This window comes from Artemia sp. Qi Xiang Cuo, chromosome 2 (genome assembly GCF_049724085.1).
Source record: "Artemia sp. Qi Xiang Cuo chromosome 2, ASM4972408v1, whole genome shotgun sequence".
In the NCBI taxonomy this organism is placed as follows: Eukaryota; Metazoa; Arthropoda; class Branchiopoda; order Anostraca; family Artemiidae; genus Artemia; species Artemia sp. Qi Xiang Cuo.
In genome coordinates, this window is record NC_142795.1 from 91615572 (window position 1) to 91641070 (window position 25499).

At 33.9% G+C, this 25499-nt stretch overlaps 1 protein-coding gene, 1 non-coding gene and 1 pseudogene across 2 annotated transcripts; all 3 read left to right on the plus strand.

Moving 5' to 3' along the window:
• Positions 1-4423: 4423 nt before the first annotated feature.
• Positions 4424-5007, plus strand: LOC148955801 (actin-like). Its single transcript, XM_089107914.1, has 2 exons — positions 4424-4909; positions 4954-5007. The coding sequence occupies exons 1-2, from the start codon at positions 4424-4426 to the stop codon at positions 5005-5007; spliced, it is 540 nt and encodes a 179-aa protein (XP_088964040.1).
• Positions 4650-5549, plus strand: LOC148955802 (actin, muscle pseudogene; annotated as a pseudogene).
• A 6411-nt stretch (positions 5550-11960) lies between these two features.
• On the plus strand, positions 11961-12033 carry TRNAE-UUC (transfer RNA glutamic acid (anticodon UUC)). Its single transcript has one exon. It is a non-coding gene; the product is annotated as a tRNA-Glu (tRNA).
• Positions 12034-25499: the final 13466 nt, after the last annotated feature.

Below are 25499 nucleotides of genomic sequence, written 5' to 3' on the forward strand. Positions count from 1 at the left end.
TGCTGACTCTAAACTGACCCTTAAAAGTTAGCCCTGACCAGAAAAGATAGAGAATGTATCTGCTTTCAAAAAAGTTTTTTTCAATAATTATAACAACAACTATAATATAGACCTTGTACAATTAGCAACACAGTTTGGTGTCTTCATTTCGCTTTACCAATACACTTAAAGCCCATTTAATTTCATTCACACGTACTATGTCAGCTTTAGCGGTAAAACATGATTGTTGCTCTAATTTAAATTTGCTCAAGGACGTTATATATATTGCACATGCTGCACCCCATTCCAGGCAAAGTCGCGATCCTCTCGTGATTTCCACCGCAATGTTTGTTGCTCTTGTATTATTGCTATCAACTCCACTATCAACTTCTAATAGTGTAAACATTCCACTCGTCATCATCAACACAAATATATATCCAAATGAGTAAAGTCAAAACTGTTCTCACTCCTTTGAATTCTATTCACAGACTAATAAAAACTATAGCAAAAATCCTTTCCTCATATTCACTCCGCCGCTAATATATAACAAGCCCTCTGATTGGTTGATAAGGAAGATGTATCTGACTCGCTGATTGGCTGAGAAGGAAACACGTGATCTAAATGTTTCCTATTTCTGGAAACTCTTGGCATTCGCTGAGAGCGTGCACTTACAACAACAACAACAAATAAATCGACCTTGACATTCGCTGAGAGCGTGCACTTACAACAACAGCAACAACATCGACCTTGACATTCGCTGAGAGCGTGTACTTAAAACATCAACAACAACATCAACACCTTTGGAAATTTAGGTCATTGACCCCATTAACCACGTGTTCTCCCTAGGGAGGCTATGCCCAAATTTGGTGTTAAAAAAAGTTGTAGGTGGCAGCAGGGGTGCCCGTCACGAGCTCATGAGGCCTTTCTACTGATTTATATTAAGCCTCAACTTTTTAGTTTTATTTTTAAGGTTTTTGAATTATGGTAATCCCTTGTTAAAACATATAAAGATATTTTTGCAATTATCAGTTTTCTTGCTGTTTTAGCTATTAAATTTCTTTTCATAAAAAGATCTATTCGAAGATATTTGATATCTGCGTGCACTTCGCAAGCGGAAAGCTTCTATATATGGATTCTTTATTAGGATTCTTATTGTCACTTGTCTTCTAACCACAGGCAATTTGTTGTCTTTTCATTCCGAAGTATTTTCAAAGATATTTGGTTATTAAAGCAAGTCCAATTTCCGACAACGATTACTACCTAGGATTCAAAAGTTTAGTTTTATTTTTTAAGGTTTTTGTATTGTTATACTCCCTTGTTAAAATACATAATATTTTTGCAATTACCCTTTTTTAGCTCTTTTCACAAATAAATGTTTTTTTTACTGTAATCTAGATTTTATAAGATTTTTTAATTGTTGCAATCTCTTTTTAAAATATATACAAATATTTTTGCAATTAGAAATTTTTTGCTTTTTTCTTAAATAAATGTCTTTTCTTACTGCAATCTATTCAAAAATATTTGATTATTACAGAATGTCCGGTTTCTAACAATAATTTCTACTAGGCTTCAAACTTTTGGTTTAATTTTGAAAGGTTTTTCAATTGTTGCAATCCATTGTTAAAGTATATACAAATATTTTTTTAATTACCAGTTTTTTGCTCTTTACGCAATAAAATGATTTTTTTTCGTAATACGGTATATTTAAAGATATTTGATTATTACTGAAAAGTCTGATTTCTAATAACGATTTCTAAAAAGCTTAAAACTTTTGGTTTTATTGTTTAATGTTTTTTATTGTTGTAGTCCCCTGTTAAATTATATACAGGCATTTTTGCAATGAGGAGTTTTTTTGTTCTTTACACAATTAAAATCTCTCCTAATACTAAAGTCTATTCAAAGATATTTGCTTATTACTGCAAGTCCAACTTCTAACAACGATCTGTCCTAAGCTTCAAAATTTTGGTTGTATTTTTTAAGGTTTGTGAACTGATTTAATCCCTTCTTAAAATATATCGACATATTTTTGCAGTTATGCGTTTCTTGCTCTTTCCGCAAGTCAATATTTTTTTCATACTGCAGTCTATTCAGAGATATCTAATTAATACAGCAAGTTTGATTTCTTACGACGATTTATACTAAGCTTCAGACTTTTGGTTTCCATGTTAAGGTTTTGGAATTGTTGTAACCCCTTGTTAAACTTCCTTGTAATCCGAAGTATATATATTATCATACCAGGTTCCGGGACTCGGCACACGGCAAGCTTCTATATATATATATTCTTACTGCCGCTTGTCTTCTAAGCACAGACTATTTGAGTCTTGTCTTGAAAAAGTACAAACAGAAAAAATCCTAAGGATTTTTCTTAATTGGAATAGTAAGAGACGACCTGGATACAACTTACGATTATGACATTATTGATCAAATTAAATATGATTCCTTATATAATATAACACAGATTGCGTACTAATAACCATATATGACGTAATGAGTGACGTTACGTAAATATTAAAAAAATCAAATTTTTATTTTATTTTAGTTTTAGTTCAGAATCCACAAAGTTATAAACTGCAAAACATTTATGGTATCTGAACAATAACTTTAACCTTCTAATTTAAACTGGAAAAATACCCGAAAAATTTTAAATTGGTTTAATTTTTTGTTGAAATTACAAACAGGAAAAAAGCCTACGGCTTTTTCTAAGTTTCAGTAGTAAGAGACGAATTTCAGAGAATAAAGCATGTAAGTTAGTCAATTATTGCACCATACTCTAGAAAAGTTTACCGATAATAATGCTGCCACTAAAGCTAGAGCTACTACATTTAATTAATATTTCAGTTACTATGAGCAAGCATTCGTTCTTTATTATAGTATCTTTTCATACTGCAGTTTAATAAAAAATATTTGATTTTTAAAGTAAGTCTGATTTCTTAAAACAATTTCTACTAAGCTTCAAACTTTTGGTTTTCTTTTCAGAGGCTTTAGAATTTTTGTAATGCCTTGTTAAAACATATACAAAAACTTTTGCAATTATCAGTTTTTTGTTCTTAAGGCAATTTAATGTCTTTTAATATTGAATCTTTTCATAAATATTTGATTATTACAGCAAGTCCGATTTCTAAAAATGATTTCTACTAAGCTTCAGACTTTTGGTTTTCTATTCTCATAAGTTTTTAGAATTGTTGTAATGCCTTGTTAAAATACAAATATTGTTGCAATTTCCAGTTTTTTGTTGTTTAGGCAATTTAATGACTTTTCATGCTGAATTTATTCATAAACATTTGATTATTACAGCAAGTCCAATTTCTAACTACGATTTCTACTAATCTTCAAACTTTTGGTTTTCGATTTTAGGGTTTTAGGACTGTTTTAATCCCTTTTCCAATATATACAGTTATTTTTGCAATTATCAATTTATCGCTCTTGAACCAATTTAATGTATTTCTCAATGTATGAAAATCTTCAATTTTTCAAACGCCACCAGGCCCCGGTAATGGGCACGCGGCAGGCTTCTATATATAGATTCTCACTGTCATTTGTCTTCTAAACGTAGAGAATTTGAGCCCTTCCTTGATATCATGACGTACAATCATGTATAAGATAGATGAATGATGTCATAATACTAGACTCTAACCAAATATGGCACAAAAGTAAATGCGATATTATAGTGTTAGCTATAATTGCATCAGTACATAATCGCTAATATTATGATGCAAACTGGAAAAATATTTATGGTATCTGAGAAATAATATTAATTTTTTAATTCAAACTAGGAAAGTACCTGACAATTTTGAAATTAGCTTCGTTTTTTTGTTCGATTTAATAAATGAAACTTTTATTTAGTCGCTTACTTCGAAGCTATAATTGTCTCCTGGAACCAAACTTTTTTTGGCTCAATTTCTAAAGTGCGTACCCTATGTTTTGTGCTACATTTTCGTAGAAAAGAATTTCAATTTCTTATTTTATTTTAGTTTTCAGTTAAGAATCGCTAAGGTTATTATGTAAAGTGCAAAAATATTTATGGTGTCTGAGAAATAATATTAATTTTTTTGTTTCAAAATAGAGAAATACCTGAAATTTTTAAAATAGTTTTGTTGTAGGTTCAATTTCATCAACAAAAGTTTCATTCCATCTCTTACTTCAAAGTTATAACTATCTCCTGGAATCAAACTGTATATGGCTCAACTTCTAAAGTGCGTATCTTTTGTAGAAAAGAAATTCAATTTTTTATTATAGTTTTCAGTTCAGAATCATTAAGGTTACTTTGTAAACTGCAAAAATTTTTATGGTTTCCGAGCAATACTTTTTATTTTTTATTTCAAACTGGAAAAATATCTGAAAATTTTAAAATTAGTTTTATTTTTTGTTAGGAATTTGCAACTCGATACGGTACTTAAGCTTGTAACGTCATATTATAGTAATTACTAAGACATTTGAAAAAAATATGACAGAAGCTTTAGTTGCAATTGTTATTGATAATGGATCAGGTATTTGTAAAGCAGGATTTTCAGGAGATGATGCCCCAAAAGCAATGTTTCCTGCTGTGATTGGACGTCCAAAACATACGGGAGTGATGATTAATTCAGGCAGCCAGGATGCTTATGTAGGCGATGACGCTCAAGCAAAAAGGGGAATTTTGAGACTTAAGTATCCTGTAGAGCATGGAATTGTCACAGATTGGGACGATATGGAAAAGATTTGGCATCATACCTTCTACAATGAACTTCGCGTTGCCCCAGAAGAGCACCCAGTTTTACTCACAGAGGCTCCTCTTAACCCAAAAGCCAACAGAGAAAAAATGACTGAAATCATGTTCGAAAATTTTAACACCCCTGCTATGTATGTTGCCATCCAAGCTGTTCTATCCCTCTACGCATCTGGAAGAACCACTGGTATTGTTCTTGACTCTGGCGATGGTGTCTCACATACTGTACCCATCTACGAAGGTTATGCCATTCAACATGCAATTTTGAGATTGGACCTTGCTGGTCGAGATTTGACGGATTATTTGATGAAAATTTTAACTGAGCGAGGATATTCCTTTACCACCACTGCCGAAAGAGAAATCGTTCGTGATATCAAAGAAAAACTTTGCTATGTCGCTTTGGACTTCGAACAGGAGATGGCAACTTCTGCCAGCTCAGCATCTCTTGAACAGAACTGAGCTGCCTGATGGTCAGGTCATCAATGTAGGTAATGAGAGATTCAGATGCCCAGAAGTCTTATTCCAGCCATCTTTTCTCGGTATGGAGTCTGACGGGATTCACGAAACAACGTACAAAAGTATCATGAAATGCGACGTTGACATAAGAAAGGATCTCTATGGCAGCATCGTTTTGTCTGGTGGTTCTACCATGTTCCCTAGGATTGCTGACAGAATGCAAAAGGAAATAACTACCCTTGCACCATCCACCATGAAGGTAAAAGTTATTGCCCCTCCTGAGCGTAAATACACCGTATGGATCGGTGGATCTATCTTAGCTTCCCTCTCAACATTTCAACAGATGTGGATTTCTAAGCAGGAATACGATGAGTCTGGACCATCCATTGTTCACAGAAAATGCTTTTAACTTGCTTATGCAAATAGTAAACATGCCAAAAAATGTGATTTTTGTTAAACTTATTCTGTTGAAAGATGAAACCATCATCCTTTATTGTTTAACCTTGCTTAGACAATGAAATAAGAATGACTTAGAAATATAGTGTTTACCATTCCTTAATCATCTAGGAAAGACATTTTTTTTCGCTCTCCAGTTTTTTTCAAAATATCAGGGTGTCAGAAAGTAACTAGCAACCAAGACGACCATGCCCATAGTTAAAAAAATGCCCATTATTCCTAAAACTACAATCACATAAAGCTAAGTACGCTATTAGAATATTATTCTCCAATACTCCTATTTAGGAAACTAACTGCCCCTTGGCTTGAAAAACAAGGAAAATATATCAGTTCAAAAATAAAGAAAAGTGGCTGAACCAAGGTATTCCGCATAGAAAGCAGGTTTGTTTTTCCGTTTCTTTCTCCCCATTCAAGCCAAGGGACGGTAAGTTTGCTATATGGCTGTTTCGGAAAAGGCGGTTCTAACAGTGTACTTCTTGTTTTGATCTGAATCTATTTTCGGGAATTATGAGTTACTTTAGTTTTTAATATGGGGCGTGGTCGTCTTTAACTAGGTTGCTAGCTACAGTTGCAACCCAGATTTTATTTAACATACCTTATATAATCAACTTTAAAAAGATATGTGTTTGAATTTATATTTTAAATAGATTATTTCATTTAACATTGGCATGTGGTTCTTTGCTGTATTTTTTTTCAAGAAATCGAGCAGCTAACTAAGTCCAAAATATGCAATTATATGTTATTTGAATGATCGTCTTTTAATTAGGTTACTAACTATTCAAGCCAAAGGGCGGTAAGTTTCCTTTATAGGGGTTTTGGACAAGGCGGTTCTAATGGTGTACTTTTTATTTTGAGAACTGTTTGAACAGTTTTAATGAACTAATTCGAGCTTTTATGTAATGACGTCAGTTACAACTGGGTTTTGTTCTATTCTACATGAACAAACCAGAAAAAACTACGGCTTTTTCATCTCTAAAATAGTAAGAGACTAACCTCAAATAATCAAGTTGCTAACTTAGTCCATTGAATGCAATGGTGTGCTATTCTAATGATTGTCTTTTCATGTTATGTCTTTTTATATTTCTTAACATTGGACTTGATTGTCCCTTACTAGGTTGCTAGCGACCGCTGCAACCCGGATTCTTTGAAACAGAAAGAGATGAACCTCAAACAATAAAGTAAATAAACAACTCAAATATATAAAATGATTTGTTATTCCAATGATCGCGTTTTAATGTAATAATATACCAGTTACTATGGGCGAGAGATCGTTCTTTACTGTAATAAACAAACAGGATGACGTCAGTTACAACTTGGGTTTCTTTTTATGCTATATCATTACAAACAGGAAAAAGCCTACGGCTTTTTCTTTTTTGAAATAGTAAGAGACGATCCCCAAGCAATCAAGTATCGGACAAGGCGGTTTTGTTTTGATCTGACTCGTGTTTTAGGAACTGAATTTTTATATTTCGTAACATTGGACGTGATCGTCTCTTACTAGGATGTTAGCGACCACTGCAACCTAAAGTAGGTTGCTAGCTACCGCTGCAATTCGGATAATTGACAAACGCCATTTTGATGAGCTATATTTGTCCTTTATGTAACTACACCTGGAACCACCATACATCAGTTAGTAAGGGAGAGAGATCGTTCTTTACTGTAATTCCCTTGCTGTTCAAGCCAAGGGACAGAAAGTTTCCTATACAGGGGTTTCGGACAAGGTGGTTCTAATGGTGTACTTTTTGTTTTGATCTGACTCCTTTTTTAGGAACTATGGGTTTTTATATTTCTTATCATTGGACGTGATCGTCTCTTACTAGGTTGCTAGCTACCGCTGCAACCCAGATTATATTTCTTAGCATTGGACTGATCGTCTCTTGCTAGGTTGCTAGCTACTGCTGCAACCCAAATTATGAGAAGCAGCCTGGCCGAGTGGTCTAAGGCACTGGTGTTAGCCACCAGTCTCTTCGGAGGCGTGGGTTCAAACCTTACCGCTGGTATACGATTGTGTTTGAAAGACTGCAGTGTGAAAACACATCAAAAATGCAGTTTTTGGTGGAAAAATTTATTCTTTTTTAGAAATAATTTATTTTAGTTACAAAAGATTTTTAACCCAATTAATTTCCTTTAAAATGAGCTATTGAACAACCCTCTACGATGTTCCAGTGCCAAGCTATCTCTGGATACAAAAGAAGAAAAAAATATCCCGTTTAGGCATAATGTTGTAGTAGCTGCCACTTTTCTTGATTTTCATGCCAATATATTTCCCTTGCTGTTCAAGCTAAGGGACAGAAAGTTTACTATACAGGGGTTTCGGACAAGGCGGTTCTAATGGTGTACTTTTGAATTTGATCTGACTCCTTTTTTAGGAACTATGGGTTTTTATATTTCTTAACATTGGACGTGATTGTCTCTTACTAGGTTGCTAGCTACCGCTGCAACCCGGATCATGTAAAACTAGCAAAACATTTTTTAAGTCTGATGAAGATTTAACTAATGTGTCAAAAGTAAGGTTGCAAGTCGACGATTTTGTTTTGGCCTTATTATAATTGGTATGGTGAAATCATAATATGCATATGGCTCTTAAATCATACTTCTTTGTGGTCCCATATGGTCTATTGGCTAGGATAGTTAACTTTCACTTAACAGGGCCGGGTTCGATTCCGGTGTGGGAAAATTTTTATAATTTATAATGATGTATAATATAAATACTGTAATCTTAACTATAGTGAAGTTGCCTATGCAAGTTAGTATAGCGAAGAGTTCGATCTTTATTATAATTTGTTTTGATCTGACTCTATTTTTAGGAGTTTTGGGTTTTTATATTTCTTAGCATTGGACTGATCGTCTATTACTAGGTTGCTAGCTACTGCTGCAACCCAAATTCACATATATATTTATTTATGAGAGGCAGCCTGGCCGAGTGGTCCAAGGCACTGGTGTTAGCCACCAGTCTCTTCAGAGGCGTGGGTTCAATTCTTACCGCTGGTATACGATTATGTTTGAAAGACTGCAGTGTGAAAAGACATCAAAAATGCAGTTTTTGGTGGAAAAATTTATTCTCTTTTACAAATAATTTTTTTTAGTTACTATAGATTTTTAACCCAATTAATTTCCTTTAAAATGGGCTATTTAACAACCCTTTCCGATGTTCCAGTGCCAAGCTATCTGTGGAAAAGAAAAAAGAAAAAAAAAAGAAAAAAAAAAAGAAAAAAATATCCCGTTTAGGCAGAATGTTGTAGTAGCTGCCACTTTTCTTGATTTTCAAGCCAATATATTTCCCTTGCTGTTCAAGCCAAGGGACAGAAATTTTACTATGCAGGGGTTTCGGACAAGGCGGTTCTAATGGTGTACTTTTTGTTTTGATCTGACTCTTTTTTTACGAACTATGGGTTTTTATATTTCTTAACATTGGACGTGATCGTCTCTTACTAGGTTGCTAGCTACCGCTGCAACCCGGATTGCTAGCTACCGCTGCAACCCGGATTTGATCTGACTCCTTTGTTAGGAACTATGTGTTTTTATATTTCTTAACATTGGACGTGATCGTCTCTTACTAGGTTGCTAGCTACCGCTGCAACCCGGATATGTGCAGAATATCGTGGCTTCAGCCACTTTTCTTTATTTTCAAGCCAGTATATTTTCCTTGTTGTTCAAGCCAAGGGACTGTAAGTTTTCCTATATAGAGTTTTGGACATTGTAGTTCTAATTGTATACTTCAAAACTTTCAAACTTCCAAACTTATGCTTCAAAACAAAACTGTTTTGATCTGACACTCTTTTTAGGAGCTTTGAGTTATTTTATCTTTTACTATGGGGCGTGATCGTCACTTACTAGGCTGCTAGCTACCGCTTCAACCCGGATATTAAAATAATCATGTATATAATGATTGCTTTTATTACTTCAATTACTATAGGGAACAGTTCGTTCTTAAATGTAATGTCTCTTACTAGGTTGCTAGCTACCGATGCAACCCGGATTCTTTACTAAGTTTCAGCCATATTTACAGCCATGATACTGATGGAAATTACATAATCCCTATTTATGTGTCAGTTAGCATGGGCTAGGTGTCGTTCTTTATTGTGATGTACCATGAGTTGTATCCTTCACCAATATTTTTATTGGTGTCTTTTGTAATCTTTTGTAAGTCCAATGCATACAATAACTTTTTGTTCCAATGATCGTCTTTTAATGTAACATATCAGTTACTATGGGAGAGAGATCGTTCTTTACTGTAAAGATAATATGAATGAACCACAGTGTTCAGTTTCTTTGGACTTGAGTTCGTTTTTTAACTATAAATACAAACAGGAAAAAGCCTACGGCTTTTTCTTCTTTTAAATAGTAAGAGACGAAACTCAAACAATCAAGTAGCTAACTAAGTCCAATGTATGGAATGGTTTGTTATTTCAGTGATCGTCTTTTAATGTAATTCTTTACTGCAAAACTAGCAAAACAGTTTTTAAGTCTGATGAAGATTTAACTGATGTGTCAAAATTAAGGTTGCAATTCGACGATTTTGTATTGGCCTTATTATAATTGGTATGGTGAAATAATAATATGCATGTGGTTCTTAAATCATACTTGTTTTTGGTCCCATTTGGTCTAGTGGCTAGGATAGGTAACTTTCACTTAGGAGAACCGGGTTCGATTCCCGGTGTGGGAAAATTTTTAACTCTATAATCTTCGAACATTCAAACATTTTATAATTTATAATGATGTATAATATAAATACTGTAATCTTCACTATAGTGAAGTTGCCTATGCAAGTTAGTATAGGGAAGAGTTCGATCTTTATTATAATCTTAACTATAGTGAAGTTGCGTATGGAAGTTAGTATAGGGAAGAGTTTGATCTTTATTATATTCTAGCTAAAATAATGAAGATAATGTGAATGTACCACAGGGTTCAGTTTCTTTGGACTTGAGTTCGTTTTTTAACTATAAATACAAACAGGAAAAAGCCTAGGGCTTTTTCTTCTTTTAAATAGTAAGAGATGAAACTCAAACAATCAATTAGTAGCTAACAAAGTCCAATGTATGGAATGGTTTGTTATTTCAGTGATCGTCTTTTAATGTAAATTTACTAACCTATACTATAGTTAAGTGGCCTATATAATTTAGTATAGGCAAGAGGTCGTTCTTTATTATAATCTAATGATGTACTTTTGTTTTGATCTGACTCTATTTTTAGGAGTTTTGGGTTTTTATATTTCTTAGCATTGGACTGATCGTCTATTACTAGGTTGCTAGCTACTGCTGCAACCCAAATTCACATATATATTTATTTATGAGAGGCAGCCTGGCCGAGTGGTCCAAGGCACTGGTGTTAGCCACCAGTCTCTTCAGAGGCGTGGGTTCAATTCTTACCGCTGGTATACGATTATGTTTGAAAGACTGCAGTGTGAAAAGACATCAAAATGCAGTTTTTGGTGGAAAAATTTATTCTCTTTTAGAAAAAATTTATTTTAGTTACTATAGATTTTTAACCCAATTAATTTCCTTTAAAATGAGCTATTGAACAACCCTCTACGATGTTCCAGTGCCAAGCTATCTCTGGATACAAAAAAAGGAAAAAAAAAGAAAAAAAGAAAAAAATATCCCGTTTAGGCAGAATGTTGTAGTAGCTGCCACTTTTCTTGATTTTCAAGCCAATATATTTCCCTTGCTGTTCAAGCCAAGGGACAGAAATTTTACTATGCAGGGGTTTCGGACAAGGCGGTTCTAATGGTGTACTTTTTGTTTTGATCTGACTCTTTTTTTAAGAACTATGGGTTTTTATATTTCTTAACATTGGACGTGATCGTCTCTTACTAGGTTGCTAGCTACCGCTGCAACCCGGATTGCTAGCTACCACTGCAACCCGGATACTTTATTATGAAATAAATTACAAACAGGAAAAAGCCTACGGCTTTTTCTTCTTTGGAATAGTAAGAGACGATCCTCAAATAATCAGGCAGCAAACTAGGCTTATAGTTTGTTCTTTAGCATTAACTTCATTAATCAGATATTTTAATATATCCTATATGGTCTAGAGGTTGGGATAGCTCTCACCCAGTAGGTTTGAGTTCAATTTCTGTATGGGAAATTTTCACTTATGATGATTTCTTAAGGAACATAATTAAAATTTCTTAATGTAATAAAAATCATTTGTTTTAATTACAAAAGGTTTTTAACCCCATTAATTTCCTTTAAAATGAGCCATTGAACAACTCTCTACGATGTTCCAGTGCCATGCTATCTGTTGAAGTACTAACCTATACTATTATTAAGTGGCGTATAAAATTTAGTATAGGCAAGAGGTCGTTCTTTATTATAATAACAACCCGGATATCATAAAACAATTAATTAGCTTTTTACACATATCTCATATGGTCTAGTGGTTTAGGATAGTTGGCTTTCAACCAATTGGCTTGGGTTCGAATCCCAGTATGGGAATTATTTTTAAAACAAAATCAGGTGAAATTAATTAGCTATTTTGACAAGACATAGGTAACTAAGGGCAAGAGTTCGTTCTTTACTATAAAACAGGCTCGGGTTCGATTCCCGGTGTGGGAAAATTTTTAACTCTATAATCTTCGAATATTTGAACCTTTTATAATTTATAATGATGTATAATATAAATACTGTAATCTTAACTATATTAACTATAGTGAAGTTGCGTATGCAAGTTAGTATAGGGAAGAGTTCGATCTTTATTATAATTATGTATTCATGAATGAGACCATTTACAGTTTTGACGTTTCTTATATAGTAATTATGACGTCACTGCATCAAAAATACAGTTTTTATTGGAAAAATTTATTCTCTTTTAGAAATAATTTATTTTAGTTACTATAGATTTTTAACCCAATTAATTTCCTTTAAAATGAGCTATTGAACAACCCTCTACGATGTTCCAGTGCCAAGCTATCTCTGGATACAAAAGAAAAAAAAAAGAAAAAAGAAAAAAATATCCCGTTTGGGGAGAATAACGTGGTTAAAGTCAATTTTCTTGATTTTGAAGCCAATATATTTCCATTGCTGTTCAAGCCAAGGGACAGAAAGTTTCCTATACAGGGTTTTCGGACAAGGCGGTTCTAATGGTGTACTTTTTGTTTTGATCTGACTCCTTTTTAGGAGCTATGGGTTTTTATATTTCTTAACATTGGACGTGATCGTCTCTTACTAGGTTGCTAGCTACCGCTGCAACCCGGATAAATATAATAACTGTACTAGCCTATGCTATAGTTAAGCGGCCTATAAAATTTAGTATAGGAAAGAGGTCGTTCTTTATTATAATAATGTAATGTTTGAAAGACTGCAGTGTGAAAAGATATCAAAAATGCAGTTTTTGGTGGAAAAATTTATTCTCTTTTAGAAATAATTTATTTAAGTTACAAAAGGTTTTTAACCCAATTAATTTCCTTTCAATGAGCTATTGAACAACCCTCTACGATGTTCCAGTGCCAAGCTATCTCTGGAAACAAAGAAAAAAAGAAAAAAATATCCCGTTTAGGAAGAATGTTGTAGTAGCTGCCACTTTTCTTGATTTTCAAGCCAATATATTTCCCTTGCTGTTCAAGCCAAGGGACAGAAAGTTTTCTATACAGGGGTTTCAGACAAGGCGGTTCTAATGGTCTACTTTTTGTTTTGATCTGACTCCTTTGTTAGGAATTATGGGTTTTTATATTTCTTAACATTGGACGTGATCGTCTCTTACTAGGTTGCTAGCTACCGCTGCAACCCGGATTCTCGCTTCTCTGTAATATTCATCATTATCATACCGTTCCTTGCTCTTTTGTCTTGCCTGCTCAATTGTTGCTTCTCTGTAATCTTCATCATTCCCATACCGTTCCTTGATCTTTTGTTTGGCTGTCTCAATTTTTATATGTCTTTAATCTTCATTATTGTGATAATACATCTTGTTGTTTTGTTTGATTACTTCTCGATATGCCTGGTCGGTTGAATACCTTTACTTTTTTCTTTTCAAGATACTATCTCTGTTGTTTGTGTAGTACTGTTTTTTCAATTTGCGTGCAGCTTACTTGATTGAAACCATTATGTAATTATGAATGTGAACATTTACAGTTCTGACGCTTCTTATATAGTAATTATGATGTCACAGCGTAATGATTTTATTGACGTCATAGCGCAATGATATTATTTCATGACGTCTTCAGAAACAACAATATAATTTCGTTTTTTTCTATTCACGTCATAGCTCTAATATAAAACTATGACGACATTCAATATTTATCTAGTAGGGTTACAGACAAGGTAATTCTAATGATGTACTTTTGTTTTGATCTGACTCTATTTTTAGGAGTTTTGTTATATTTCTTAGCATTGGACTGATCGTCTCTTACTAGATTGCTAGCTACTGCTGCAACCCAGATTCACATATATAGTTATTTATGAGATGCAACCTGGCCGAGTGGTCCAAGGCACTGGTGTTAGCCACCAGTCTCTTCGGAGGCGTGGGTTCAAATCTTACCGCTTGTATACGATTATGTTTGAAAGACTGCAGTGTGCAAAGACATCGAAAATGCAGTTTTTGGTGGAAAAATTTATTCTCTTTTAGAAATAATTTATTTTAGTTACAAAAGGTTTTTAACCCAATTAATTTCCTTTAAAATGAGCTATTGAACAACCCTCTACGATGTTCCAGTGCCAAGCTATGTCTGGAAACAAAGAAAAAAAGAAAAAAAGAAAAAAATATCCCGTTTAGGAAGAATGTTGTAGTAGCTGCCACTTTTCTTGATTTTCAAGCCTTAATATTTCCCTTGCTGTTCAAGCCAAGGGACAGAAAGTTTCCTATACAGGGGTTTCGGACAAGGCGGTTCTAATGGTGTACTTTTTGTTTTGATCTGACTCCTTTTTTAGGAGCTATGGGTTTTTATATTTCTTAACATTGGACGTGATCGTCTCTTACTAGGTTGCTAGCTACCGCTGCAACCCGGATAAGTTGCGTATAAAATTTAGTATAGGTAAGAGGTCGTTCTTTATTGTAATTTTTCTTGAATCGGTGTTCCAGGAATTTGTTCTAAATCATTAGTCTTACAAACACATATACTAATAACCCTGACAGGCTCGTTTTCACCATAATTGAAAAACATTGCTTTTCCTTCGCTGTTGATAGGTATGCTTGTATATATATTTTTGTTGCTGCTACGTAAACTGCAATTGCTCCTTCCAAAATTAATATACGAATTTTCTAAGAAGTACGCCTCTGTATATTCACTGTGTTGTCGAACATTTTCCATTGCATCTATAAACTGTTCCGCAGTTGCCAGTCCATACTTTGTAAGCTTTTCATTAAACTGACAACATTTCTTTTGGATATTGCTATGAAGCTTTGCCAAAGCATTTCTAGCCGACTTTTCAACAGCATCCGCTCTTTCAAAGAGAATTTTAATCTGTAATTTTGAATACTTTTCGTGATCCTGGTAAAACATGCATAAAATGTTTCTCAATATACGAAGAACAGCCTGCATTTTTGCCATCTTCTTGTATTTCTGAATGTAATTTTTACCTTTGTCCTTATGCTTTCTTCGGTACAACCTCGCAGAGAATTTAATTTTTTCATTATAGCTTTTGTCACCCCAGTATCTACCCATTATTCTAGTAGCAACTTTTTTCTTATGTTTGTTTCGGTAATCTATATCGTTATTATACCGTTCCTTGCTCTTTTGTTTGGCTGTCTCAATTGCTGCTTCTCTTTAAAGTTTATCATTGTGATAATGCTCCTTGATCTTTTGTCTAGCCTGCTCAATTCTTGCTTCTCTGTAATCTTCATCATTACCATACCGTTCCTTGATCTTTTGTTTGGCTGTCTCAATTTTTGCATGTCTATAATCTTCATCATTGTGATAACACATCTTGCTGTTTTGTTTTATTCTCTCAATTATTACTTCTCGATACACCTGGCTGGTGTATCGAGTTGGTTTTTTTCTTTTCGAGATATTATCTCTGTTGTTTGTGTAGTACTGTTTTTTTATTTTGCGTATAGCTTGCTTTGATCTAACCATTATCTAATTATGAATGAGAACATTTACAGTTCTGACGCTTCTTATACAGTAATTATGACGTCACGGCGTAATGATTTTATTTCATGACGTCATGGCGCAATGGTATTATTGCATGACGTCTTCAGAAACAACAATATATTTTCGTGTATTTCTATTCACGTCATAGCTCTAATTTATCTAGTAGGGTTTCAGACAAGGTAGTTCTAATGATGTACTTTTGTTTTGATCTGACTATTTTTAGGAGTTTTGGGTTTTTATATTTCTTAGCATTGGACTGATCGTCTCTTGCTAGGTTATTAGCTACTGCTGCAACCCAAAATTATGAGAGGCAGCCTGGCCAAGGGGTCTAAGGAACTGGTGTTAGCCACCAGTCTCTTCGGAGGCGTGGGTTCAAATCTTACCGCTGGTATACGATTATGTTTGAAAGACTGCAGTGTGAAAAGACATCAAAAATGCAGTTTTTGGTGGAAAAAATTATTCTCTTTTAGAAATAATTTATTTTAGTTACTATAGATTTTTAACCCAATTAATTTCCTTTAAAATGAGCCATTGAACAACTTTCTACGATGTTCCAGTGCCAAGCTATCTCTGGATACAAAAGAAAAAAAAAGAAAAAATATCCCGTTTAGGCAGAATGTTGTAGTAGCTGCCACTTTTCTTGATTTTCAAGCCAAGATATTTCCCTTGCTGTTCAAGCCAAGGGACAGAAAGTTTCCTATACAGGGGTTTCAGACAAGGCGGTTCTAATGGTGTACTTTTTGTTTTGATCTGACTCCATTTTTAGGAGCTATGGGTTTTTATATTTATTAACATTGGACGTGATCGTCTCTTACTAGGTTGCTAGCTACCGCTGCAACCCGGATATAATAACTGTACTAGCCTATACTATAGTTAAGTGGCCTATAAAATTTAGTATAGGCAAGAGATCGTTCTTTATTATAATAAGCCAAAAAAGAAAATTTTGGTTCCAGGAGTTTCGGTTACTATTGAGACAAGTATCTATAATTACTACAGAGTTTATTACCATGAACTGTTTGATTGCTTCAAAATTCAAATATCTTTGAAAAGACTGCAGTATGAAAATACATCAAAAATGCAATTTTTTTAAAAAATTGATTCTACTTTAAAAAGTATTTTATTTTTAATTACAAAAGGCACTAGATGTAGCAATTTCCTTTAAAATGAGCTATTATATAGCTCTCTATGATTTTCCAGTGCCCAGCTAGCTGAGGAGAAACAAAAAGCGGAAAGAAAAAAATATCCCGTTTGTGGAGAATAACGTGGTAAAAGTAAAATTTCTTGATTTTCAAGCCAATATATTTTCTTTGTTATTCAAGCCAAAGGGCGGTAAGTTTCCTTTATAGAGGATTCGGATAAGGCGGTTCTAATGGTGTACTTTTTGTTTTGATCTGACTCTTTTTTTAGGATTTGGGGGTTTTATATTTTTTAACATTGGACGTGATCGTCTCTTACTAGGTTGCTAGCTACCGCTGCAACCCGGATAACGTGGGTCCAAATCTTACCGCTGGTATACAATTATGATTTATGTACAAAAATCAAATATCTTTGAAAAGACTGCAGCATGAAAAGACATCAAAAATGCAGTTTTTGGTGGAAAAATTTATTCTCTTTTAGAAATAATTTATTTTAGTTACTAAAGATTTTTAATCCAATTAATTTCCTTTAAAATGAGCTATTGAACAACTCTCTACTCTGTTCCAGTGCCAAGCTATCTGTGGAAAAGAAGAAAAAAAGAAAAAAAATATGCCGTTTGTGGAGAATAACGTGGTTAAAGTCAATTTTCTTGATTTTCAAGCCAATATATTTCCCTTGCTGTTCATGCCAAATGACAGAAAGTTTCCTATACAAGGGTTTTGGACAAGGTGGTTCTAATGGTGTACTTTGTACACCATTAATGGTGTACTCCTTTGTTAGGAACTATGGGTTTTTATATTTCTTAACATTGGACGTGATCGTCTCTTACTAGGTTGTTAGCGACTGCTGCAACCCAGATAACCGGATAACTCATTTTAAAGGTAGAACTCTTTCTAACTGATTAGAAACAGGAAAAAGCCTACGACTTTTTCTTCTTTGAAATAGTAAGAGACTAGCCTCAAACAATCAAGTAGCTAACTAAATCAATTGCATGTATTGGGTTTTTATTCCAATGACCGTCTTTTAGTGGAAAATTTCAATATATTGACCTTAAATATAATAACTGTACTAGCCTATACAATAGCTAAGTGGCCTATAAAATTTAGTATAGGCAAGAGGTCGTTCTTTATTATAATGTTTTTTCAAATTGCGTATAGCTTGCTTCGATCTAACCATTATTCTAATCAAGACTGAGAAAATTTACATCTTTGTTGTTCTTAAGTAGTAATTATGACGTCACGGCGTAATGATTTTTCTATTCACGTCATAGCTCTAATCTAATATAAAGCTATGACGACATTCATTATTTATCTAGTAGGGTTTCAGACAAAGTAGTTTCAATGATGTACTTTCGTTTTGATCTTACTCTATTTTTAGGAGTTTTGTTATATTTCTTAGCATGGGACTGATTGTCTCTTACTAGGTTGCTAGCTACTGCTGCAACCCAAATTCACATATATATTTATTTATGAGAGGCAGCCTGGCCGAGTGGTCCAAGACACTGGTGTTAGCCACCAGTCTCTTCGGAGGCGTGGGTTCAAATCTTACCGCTGGTATACGATTATGTTTGAAAGACTGCAGTGTGAAAAGACATCAAAAATGCAGTTTTTGGTGGAAAAATTTATTCTCTTTTAGAAATAATTTATTTTAGTTACTATAGATTTTTAACCCAATTAATTTCCTTTAAAATGAGCTATTGAACAACCCTCTACGATGTTCCAGTGCCAAGCTATCTGTGGAAAAGAAAAAAAAAAAGAAAAAGAAAAAAGAAAAAAATATCCCGTTTGGGGAGAATAACGTGGTTAAAGTCAACTTTCTTGATTTTCAAGCCAATATATTTCCCTTGCTGTTCAAGCCAAGGGACAGAAAGTTTCCTATACACGGGTTTCGGACAAGGCGGTTCTAATGGTCTACTTTTTGTTTTGATCTGACTCCTTTGTTAGGAACTATGGGTTTTTATATTTCTTAACATTGGACGTGATCGTCTCTTACTAGGTTGCTAGCTACCGCTGCAACCCGGATTTGATCTGACTCTGTTTTTAGGAGTTAGGGGTTTTTATATTTCTTAACATTGGACCTGATCGTCTCTTACTAGGTTGCTAGCTACCGCTGCAACCCGGATATGGACTAAGGTTCGTTCTTTCATGTAAAACTAGCAAAACATTTTTTAAGCCTGATGAAGATTTAACTAATGTGTCAAAAGTAAGGTTGCAAGTCGACGATTTTGTTTTGGCCTTATTATAATTGGTATGGTGAAATAATAATACGCATATGGCTCTTAAGTCATACATCTTTATGGTTCAATATGGTCTAGTGGCTAGGATAGTTAACTTTCACTTAACAGGCTCGGGTTCGATTCCCGGGGTGGGAAAATTTTTAACTCTATAATCTTTGAACATTTGAACCTTTTATAATTTATAATGATGCATAATATAAATACTGTAATCTTAACTATAGTGAAGTTGCGTATGAAAGTTAGTATAGGGAAGAGTTTGATCTTTATTATAATTTAAAATGAGCTATTGAACAACCCTCTACGATGTTCCAGTGCCAAGCTATCTCTGGATACAAAAGAAAAAAAAAAGAAAAAAAAATAAAAAAATATCCCGTTTAGGCAGAATGTTGTAGTAGCTGCCACTTTTCTTGATTTTCAAGCCAATATATTTCCCTTGCTGTTCAAGCCAAGGGACAGAATTTTACTATACAGGGGTTTCGGACAGGGCGGTTCTAATGGTGTACTTTTTGTTTTGATCTGACTCTTTTTTTAAGAACTATGGGTTTTTATATTTCTTAACATTGGACGTGATCGTCTCTTACTAGGTTGCTAGCTACCGCTGCAACCCGGACTACACTATAGTTAAGCGACCCATACCAGTTAGTATAGGCAAGAGTTGGATCTTTATTATAATTAAGCCTGATGAAGATTTAACTAATGTGTCAAAAGTAAGGTTGCAAGTCGACGATTTTGTTTTGGCCTTATTATAATTGGTATGGTGAAATAATAATATGCATATGGCTCTTAAATCATACTTCTTTATGGTTCAATATGGTCTAGTGGCTAGGATAGTTAACTTTCACTTAACATGCTCGGGTTCGATTCCCGGGGTGGGAAAATTTTTAACTCTATAATCTTCGAACATTTGAACCTTTTATACTTTATAATGATGCATAATATAAATACTGTAATCTTAACTATAGTGAAGTTGCGTATGCAAGTTAGTATAGGGAAGAGTTCGATCTTTATTATATTGAACAACCCTCTACGATGTTCCAGTGCCAAGCTATCTCTGGATACAAAAAAAGAAAAAAAATATCCCGTTTGGGGAGACTAACGTGGTTAAAGTCAATTTTCTTGATTTTCAAGCCAATATATTTCCCTTGCTGTTCAAGCCAAGGGACAGAAAGTTTCCTATACAGGGGTTTCGGACAAGGCGGTTCTAATGGTGTACTTTTTGTTTTGATCTGACTCCTTTTTTAGGAGCTATGGGTTTTTATATTTCTTAACATTGGCCGTGATCGTCTCTTACTAGGTTGCTAGCTACCGCTGCAACCAGGAAATTCGATGATCGAGCCTTTATGTAACCCGGATTAAAAAATTATTATCATATCTTATATGTAACTTTTATTTTATAAGTCATCGATAGTCTAATGGTAAGTATGCCCAGTTTTTACTTGGGAGAAGGGGGTTCGATTCCCCGTCGGGAAGAACTTTTAATATGTTGAATTAAAAGCACTATCTTTTCAATTTAAAATTTAAAAAAGAAACTTGTTTATTTACATTCTAGCTAAAATAATGAAGATAATATGAATGAACCACAGTGTTCAGTTTCTTTGGACTTGAGTTGGTTTTTTAACTATAAATACAAACAGGAAAAAGCCTACGGCTTTTTCTTCTTTTAAATAGTAAGAGACGAAACTCAAACAATCAAGTAGCTAACTAAGTCCAATGTATGGAATGGTTTGTTTTTTCAGTGATCGTCTTTTAATATAAAAAAAATATAAATACTGTAATCTTAACTATAGTGAAGTTGCGTATGCAAGTTAGTATAGGGAAGAGTTTGATCTTTATTATATATTGTTCAGATACCATAAATATTTTTGCAGTTTATAACTTTATTGATTCTGAACTAAAAACGAAAATAAAATAAAAATTAATTTTTTCAATTTTTACGTCACGTCGCTCATTAAGTCATATATGGTTATTAGTACAAAATAGGTTTTAGATATTACGTCATGTCACGTATTACGTCATATATGGTTATTAGTAGATAATCGGTAAAATATTCGTTCTTTATTATAACTTAACATTGGACGTGATCGTCTCTTACTAGGTTGCTAGCTACCGCTGCAACCCGGATATATCAGTTAGTATGGGAGAGAGATCGTTCTTTACTGTAACTATTGAACAACCCTCTACGATGTTCCAGTGCCAAGCTATCTCTGGATACAAAAGAAAAAAAAAGAAAAAAAAAACAAAAAAATATCCCGTTTGGGGAGAATAACGTGGTTAAAGTCAATTTTCTTGATTTTCAAGCCAATATATTTCCCTTTGCTGTTCAAGCCAAGAGACAGAAAGTTTCCTATACAGGGGTTTCGGACAAGGCGGTTCTAATGGTGTACTTTTTGTTTTGATCTGACTGCTTTTTTAGGAACTATGGGTTTTTATATTTCTTAACATTGGACGTGATCGTCTCTTACTAGGTTGCTAGCTACCGCTGCAACCCGGATACAGCCATGATACTATTGGAAATTACATAATCCCTATTTATGTTTTAGTTAACATGGGCAAGGTGTCGTTCTTTATTGTACTATGACGACATTCATTATTTATCTAGTAGGGTTTCAGACAAGGTAGTTTCAATGATGTACTTTCGTTTTGATCTTACTCTATTTTTAGGAGTTTTTTTATATTTCTTAGCATGGGACTGATTGTCTCTTACTAGGTTGCTAGCTACTGCTGCAACCCAAATTCACATATATATTTATTTATGAGAGGCAGCCTGGCCGAGTGGTCCAAGACACTGGTGTTAGCCACCAGTCTCTTCGGAGGCGTGGGTTCAAATCTTACCGCTGGTATACGATTATGTTTGAAAGACTGCAGTGTGAAAAGACTTCAAAAATGCAGTTTTTGGTGGAAAAATTTATTCTCTTTTAGAAATAATTCATTTTAGTTACTGTCGATTTTTAACCCAATTAATATCCTTTAAAATGAGCTATTGAACAACCCTCTACGATGTTCCAGTGCCAAGCTATCTGTGGAAAAGAAAAAAAAAAGAAAAAAGAAAAAAATATCCCGTTTGGGGAGAATAACGTGGTTAAAGTCAATTTTCTTGATTTTCAAGCCAATATATTTCCCTTGCTGTTCAAGCTAAGGGACAGAAAGTTTCCTATACAGGGGTTTCGGACAAGGCGGTTCTAATGGTGTACTTTTTGTTTTGATCTGACTCCTTTGTTAGGAACTATGGGTTTTTATATTTCTTAACATTGGACGTGATCGTCTCTTACTAGGTTGCTAGCTACCGCTGCAACCCGGACTTACTAGGTCGCTAGCTACCGATGCAACCCGAATTTTACTATGGGGCATGATCGTCTCTTACTAGGTTTCTAGCTACCTAGTAACAAACAGGAAAAAGTCTACGGCTTTTTCTTCTTTGAAATAGTAAGAGACGAACCTCAAAAAATCAAAGGGCTAACTAATTGCAATATGTCCAATGGTTTTTTTATCCCAATGATCGTCTTTTAATGTAACTTCAAAATTCAAACATCTTTGGAAACAATGCAGTATGAAAATACATCAAAAATGAAGTTTTTGGACAAAATTGATTCTACTTTAAAGACTATTTTATTTTTAATTACAAAAAGCACTAGATGTAGCAATTTCCTTTAAAATGAGCTATTATACAGCTCTCTATGATTTTCCAGTGCCCAGCTAGCTGAGGAGAAAGAAAAAGCTTTCAGTTAACATGAGCTAGGTGTCGTTCTTTATTGTAGGATATTTAAAATGAACCATTGAACAACTCTCTACGATGTTCCAGTACCATGCTATCTGTTGAATTCCTAACCTATACTACATTTAAGTGGCGTGTAAAATTTAGTATAGGCAAGAGGTCGTTCTTTATTATAATATATACTAATTATGACGTCACTCTATTCACGTCATAGCTCTAATATAAAACTATGATGATCTTATATAGTAATTATGACGTCACTGCATCAAAAATACAGTGTTTATTGGAAAAATTTATTCTCTTTTAGAAATAATTTATTTTAGTTACTATAGATTTTCAACCCAATTAATTTCCTTTAAAATGAGCTATTGAACAACCCTCTACGATGTTCCAGTGCCAAGCTATCTCTGGATACAAAAAAAAAGCAAAAAATATCCCTTTTGGGGAGAATAACGTGGTTAAAGTCAATTTTCTTGATTTTCAAGCCAATATATTTCCCTTGCTGTTCAAGCCAAGGGACAGAAAGTTTCCTATACAGGGGTTTCGGACAAGGCGGTTCTAATGGTGTACTTTTTGTTTTGATCTGACTCCTTTTTTAGGAGCTATGGGTTTTTATATTTCTTAACATTGGACTTGATCGTCTCTTACTAGGTTGCTAGCTACCGCTGCAACCCGGATTCACTTAACAGGGTCGGGTTCGATTCCCGGTGTGGGAAAATTTTTAACTCTATAATCTTCGAACATTTGAACCTTATATAATTTATAATGATGTATAATATAAATACTGTAATCTTAACTATAGTGAAGTTGCGTATGCAAGTTAGTATAGGAAAGAGTTTGATCTTTATTATAAAATACAAAAGGATATTCGCACATATTCCTCTCCGCCCCTCCCTTGATTCAGGTTAAGAAATTTATATTTCGGTTTTAGTTCTCGGGATTTATTTCTATAATATTGTATAAATGTATAGTTGCCCCATATTGGTAGATTCATTTTATTTTCATTTGAATAAAGCTTGCAGTTCAAATCAAACAATCTTAATAGTAAAATAAAATAACAGGTGTCGAGTAGTAAAAACCTATAAAAAATCAAAACTGATTTTAAAATTATCAGGTATGTTACTAGTTTTAAATAAAAAATTAAAAATGCTGCTCAGACACCATAAGTACTTTTGCAGTTTACATAATAACTTCAACAATCCATGAAAGAAAATCATTTTATTTAAAATTTTCAGGAATTAGTCTAGTTTCAATTCACCAATTACATTTTTTGTGAAAACACTAAAGGAATTACTAAATTTTATATAACTGTATCTGCATGCTTTCGAGCATGCAGCTACTGGCCGTGTTCATTTTCACTAGGTTGCATCTACCGCTAATTTTACTGTGGTCTTGAGTTAGTTCTTTATCATAAAATTTTACATTTATCAATTTAAAGTCTCATCAAGACCTTTAATAACTACTATATTACATACATTTGACTGACATCGATCCTTTATGTATATTCTAATCAAGAATGAGAGAATTTTCAGTTTTGACTTTCCTTATATACTAATTATGACGTCACTCTATTCACGTCATAGCTCTAATATAAAACTATGATGATCTTATATAGTAATTATGACGTCACTGCATCAAAAATACAGTTTTTATTGGAAAAATTTATTCTCTTTTAGAAATAATTTATTTTAGTTACTATAGATTTTTAACCTAATCAATTTCCTTTAAAATGAGCTATTGAACAACCCTCTACGATGTTCCAGTGCCAAGCTATCTCTGGATACAAAAAAAAAAGAAAAAAATATCCCTTTTGGGGAGAATAACGTGGTTAAAGTCAATTTTCTTGATTTTCAAGCCAATATATTTCCCTTGCTGTTCAAGCCAAGGGACAGAAAGTTTCCTATACAGGGGTTTCGGACAAGGCGGTTCTAATGGTGTACTTTTTGTTTTGATCTGACTCCTTTTTTAGGAGCTATGGGTTTTTATATTTCTTAACATTGGACGTGATCGTCTCTTACTAGGTTGCTAGCTACCGCTGCAACCCGGATTTATGTAATTTCCCTGTTGCATCAGTTACTATGAGATAGACTTCGGTCCTTATTGTATTTCACAAGTTATAATACTATTGATATACTGAATCACTTCAGACGCTGTTGATTTCCCAATAATAGGAGCATCTTCAATCCACAACACACAGTGTACATGAGGCGCACCTCGTTTCTGATACTCGATACGCCAGATATGATCCTTATTTTTACCAAAGAAAGGATTGGTCTTTGAACAATTTAGCTCATTAAATGTAGGTGTACATCTTTTGTCAAAGTGCATGGAAACTGCAATTGGATCTAGACACGTCAACTGTGCTGGGGTCATTTTTTCTACACCAGGTAAGTTCTTATGGACACTCCGTAAATAGTCAAAAAATTCAGGAGAGTACCACTCAGCACATGAAACTGTTAGAAACAAAGTCGGTGGACCCAATTGCTCAATCATTGACTTTACTTTATAGGAAAGAGATTGAAAATACTGTTGAGATCCTCTGATTTTTGATTGAACAGAAAACAAAGTCGCTTCCATCTCTCCATCACGGGAAAGAAGCCTGTCTATAAATTGACGAGCATTTTGATTTGGTTTCACAGTCCGCAACATATGACTGACGCTATTACACATGTAAGAGAATTCTTGCAATTGGAAGCTGTGAAAAAGAAACTGTTTGTCAAGACGAAACTTAGTATGTCTGCTAAGAAGCCTTGATTTAAAATATTCTGCATTCCTAATCCGAAATGGTCTT

Bases quoted from the DNA above. Each gene is read 5' to 3' on its own strand.
- LOC148955801 (XM_089107914.1), top strand. From the start codon at position 4,424: ATGACAGAAGCTTTAGTTGCAATTGTTATTGATAATGGATCAGGTATT. The intron at 4,910-4,953 runs GTACCCATCTAC...TGCAATTTTGAG, and splicing joins GCGATGGTGTCTCACATACT to ATTGGACCTTGCTGGTCGAG.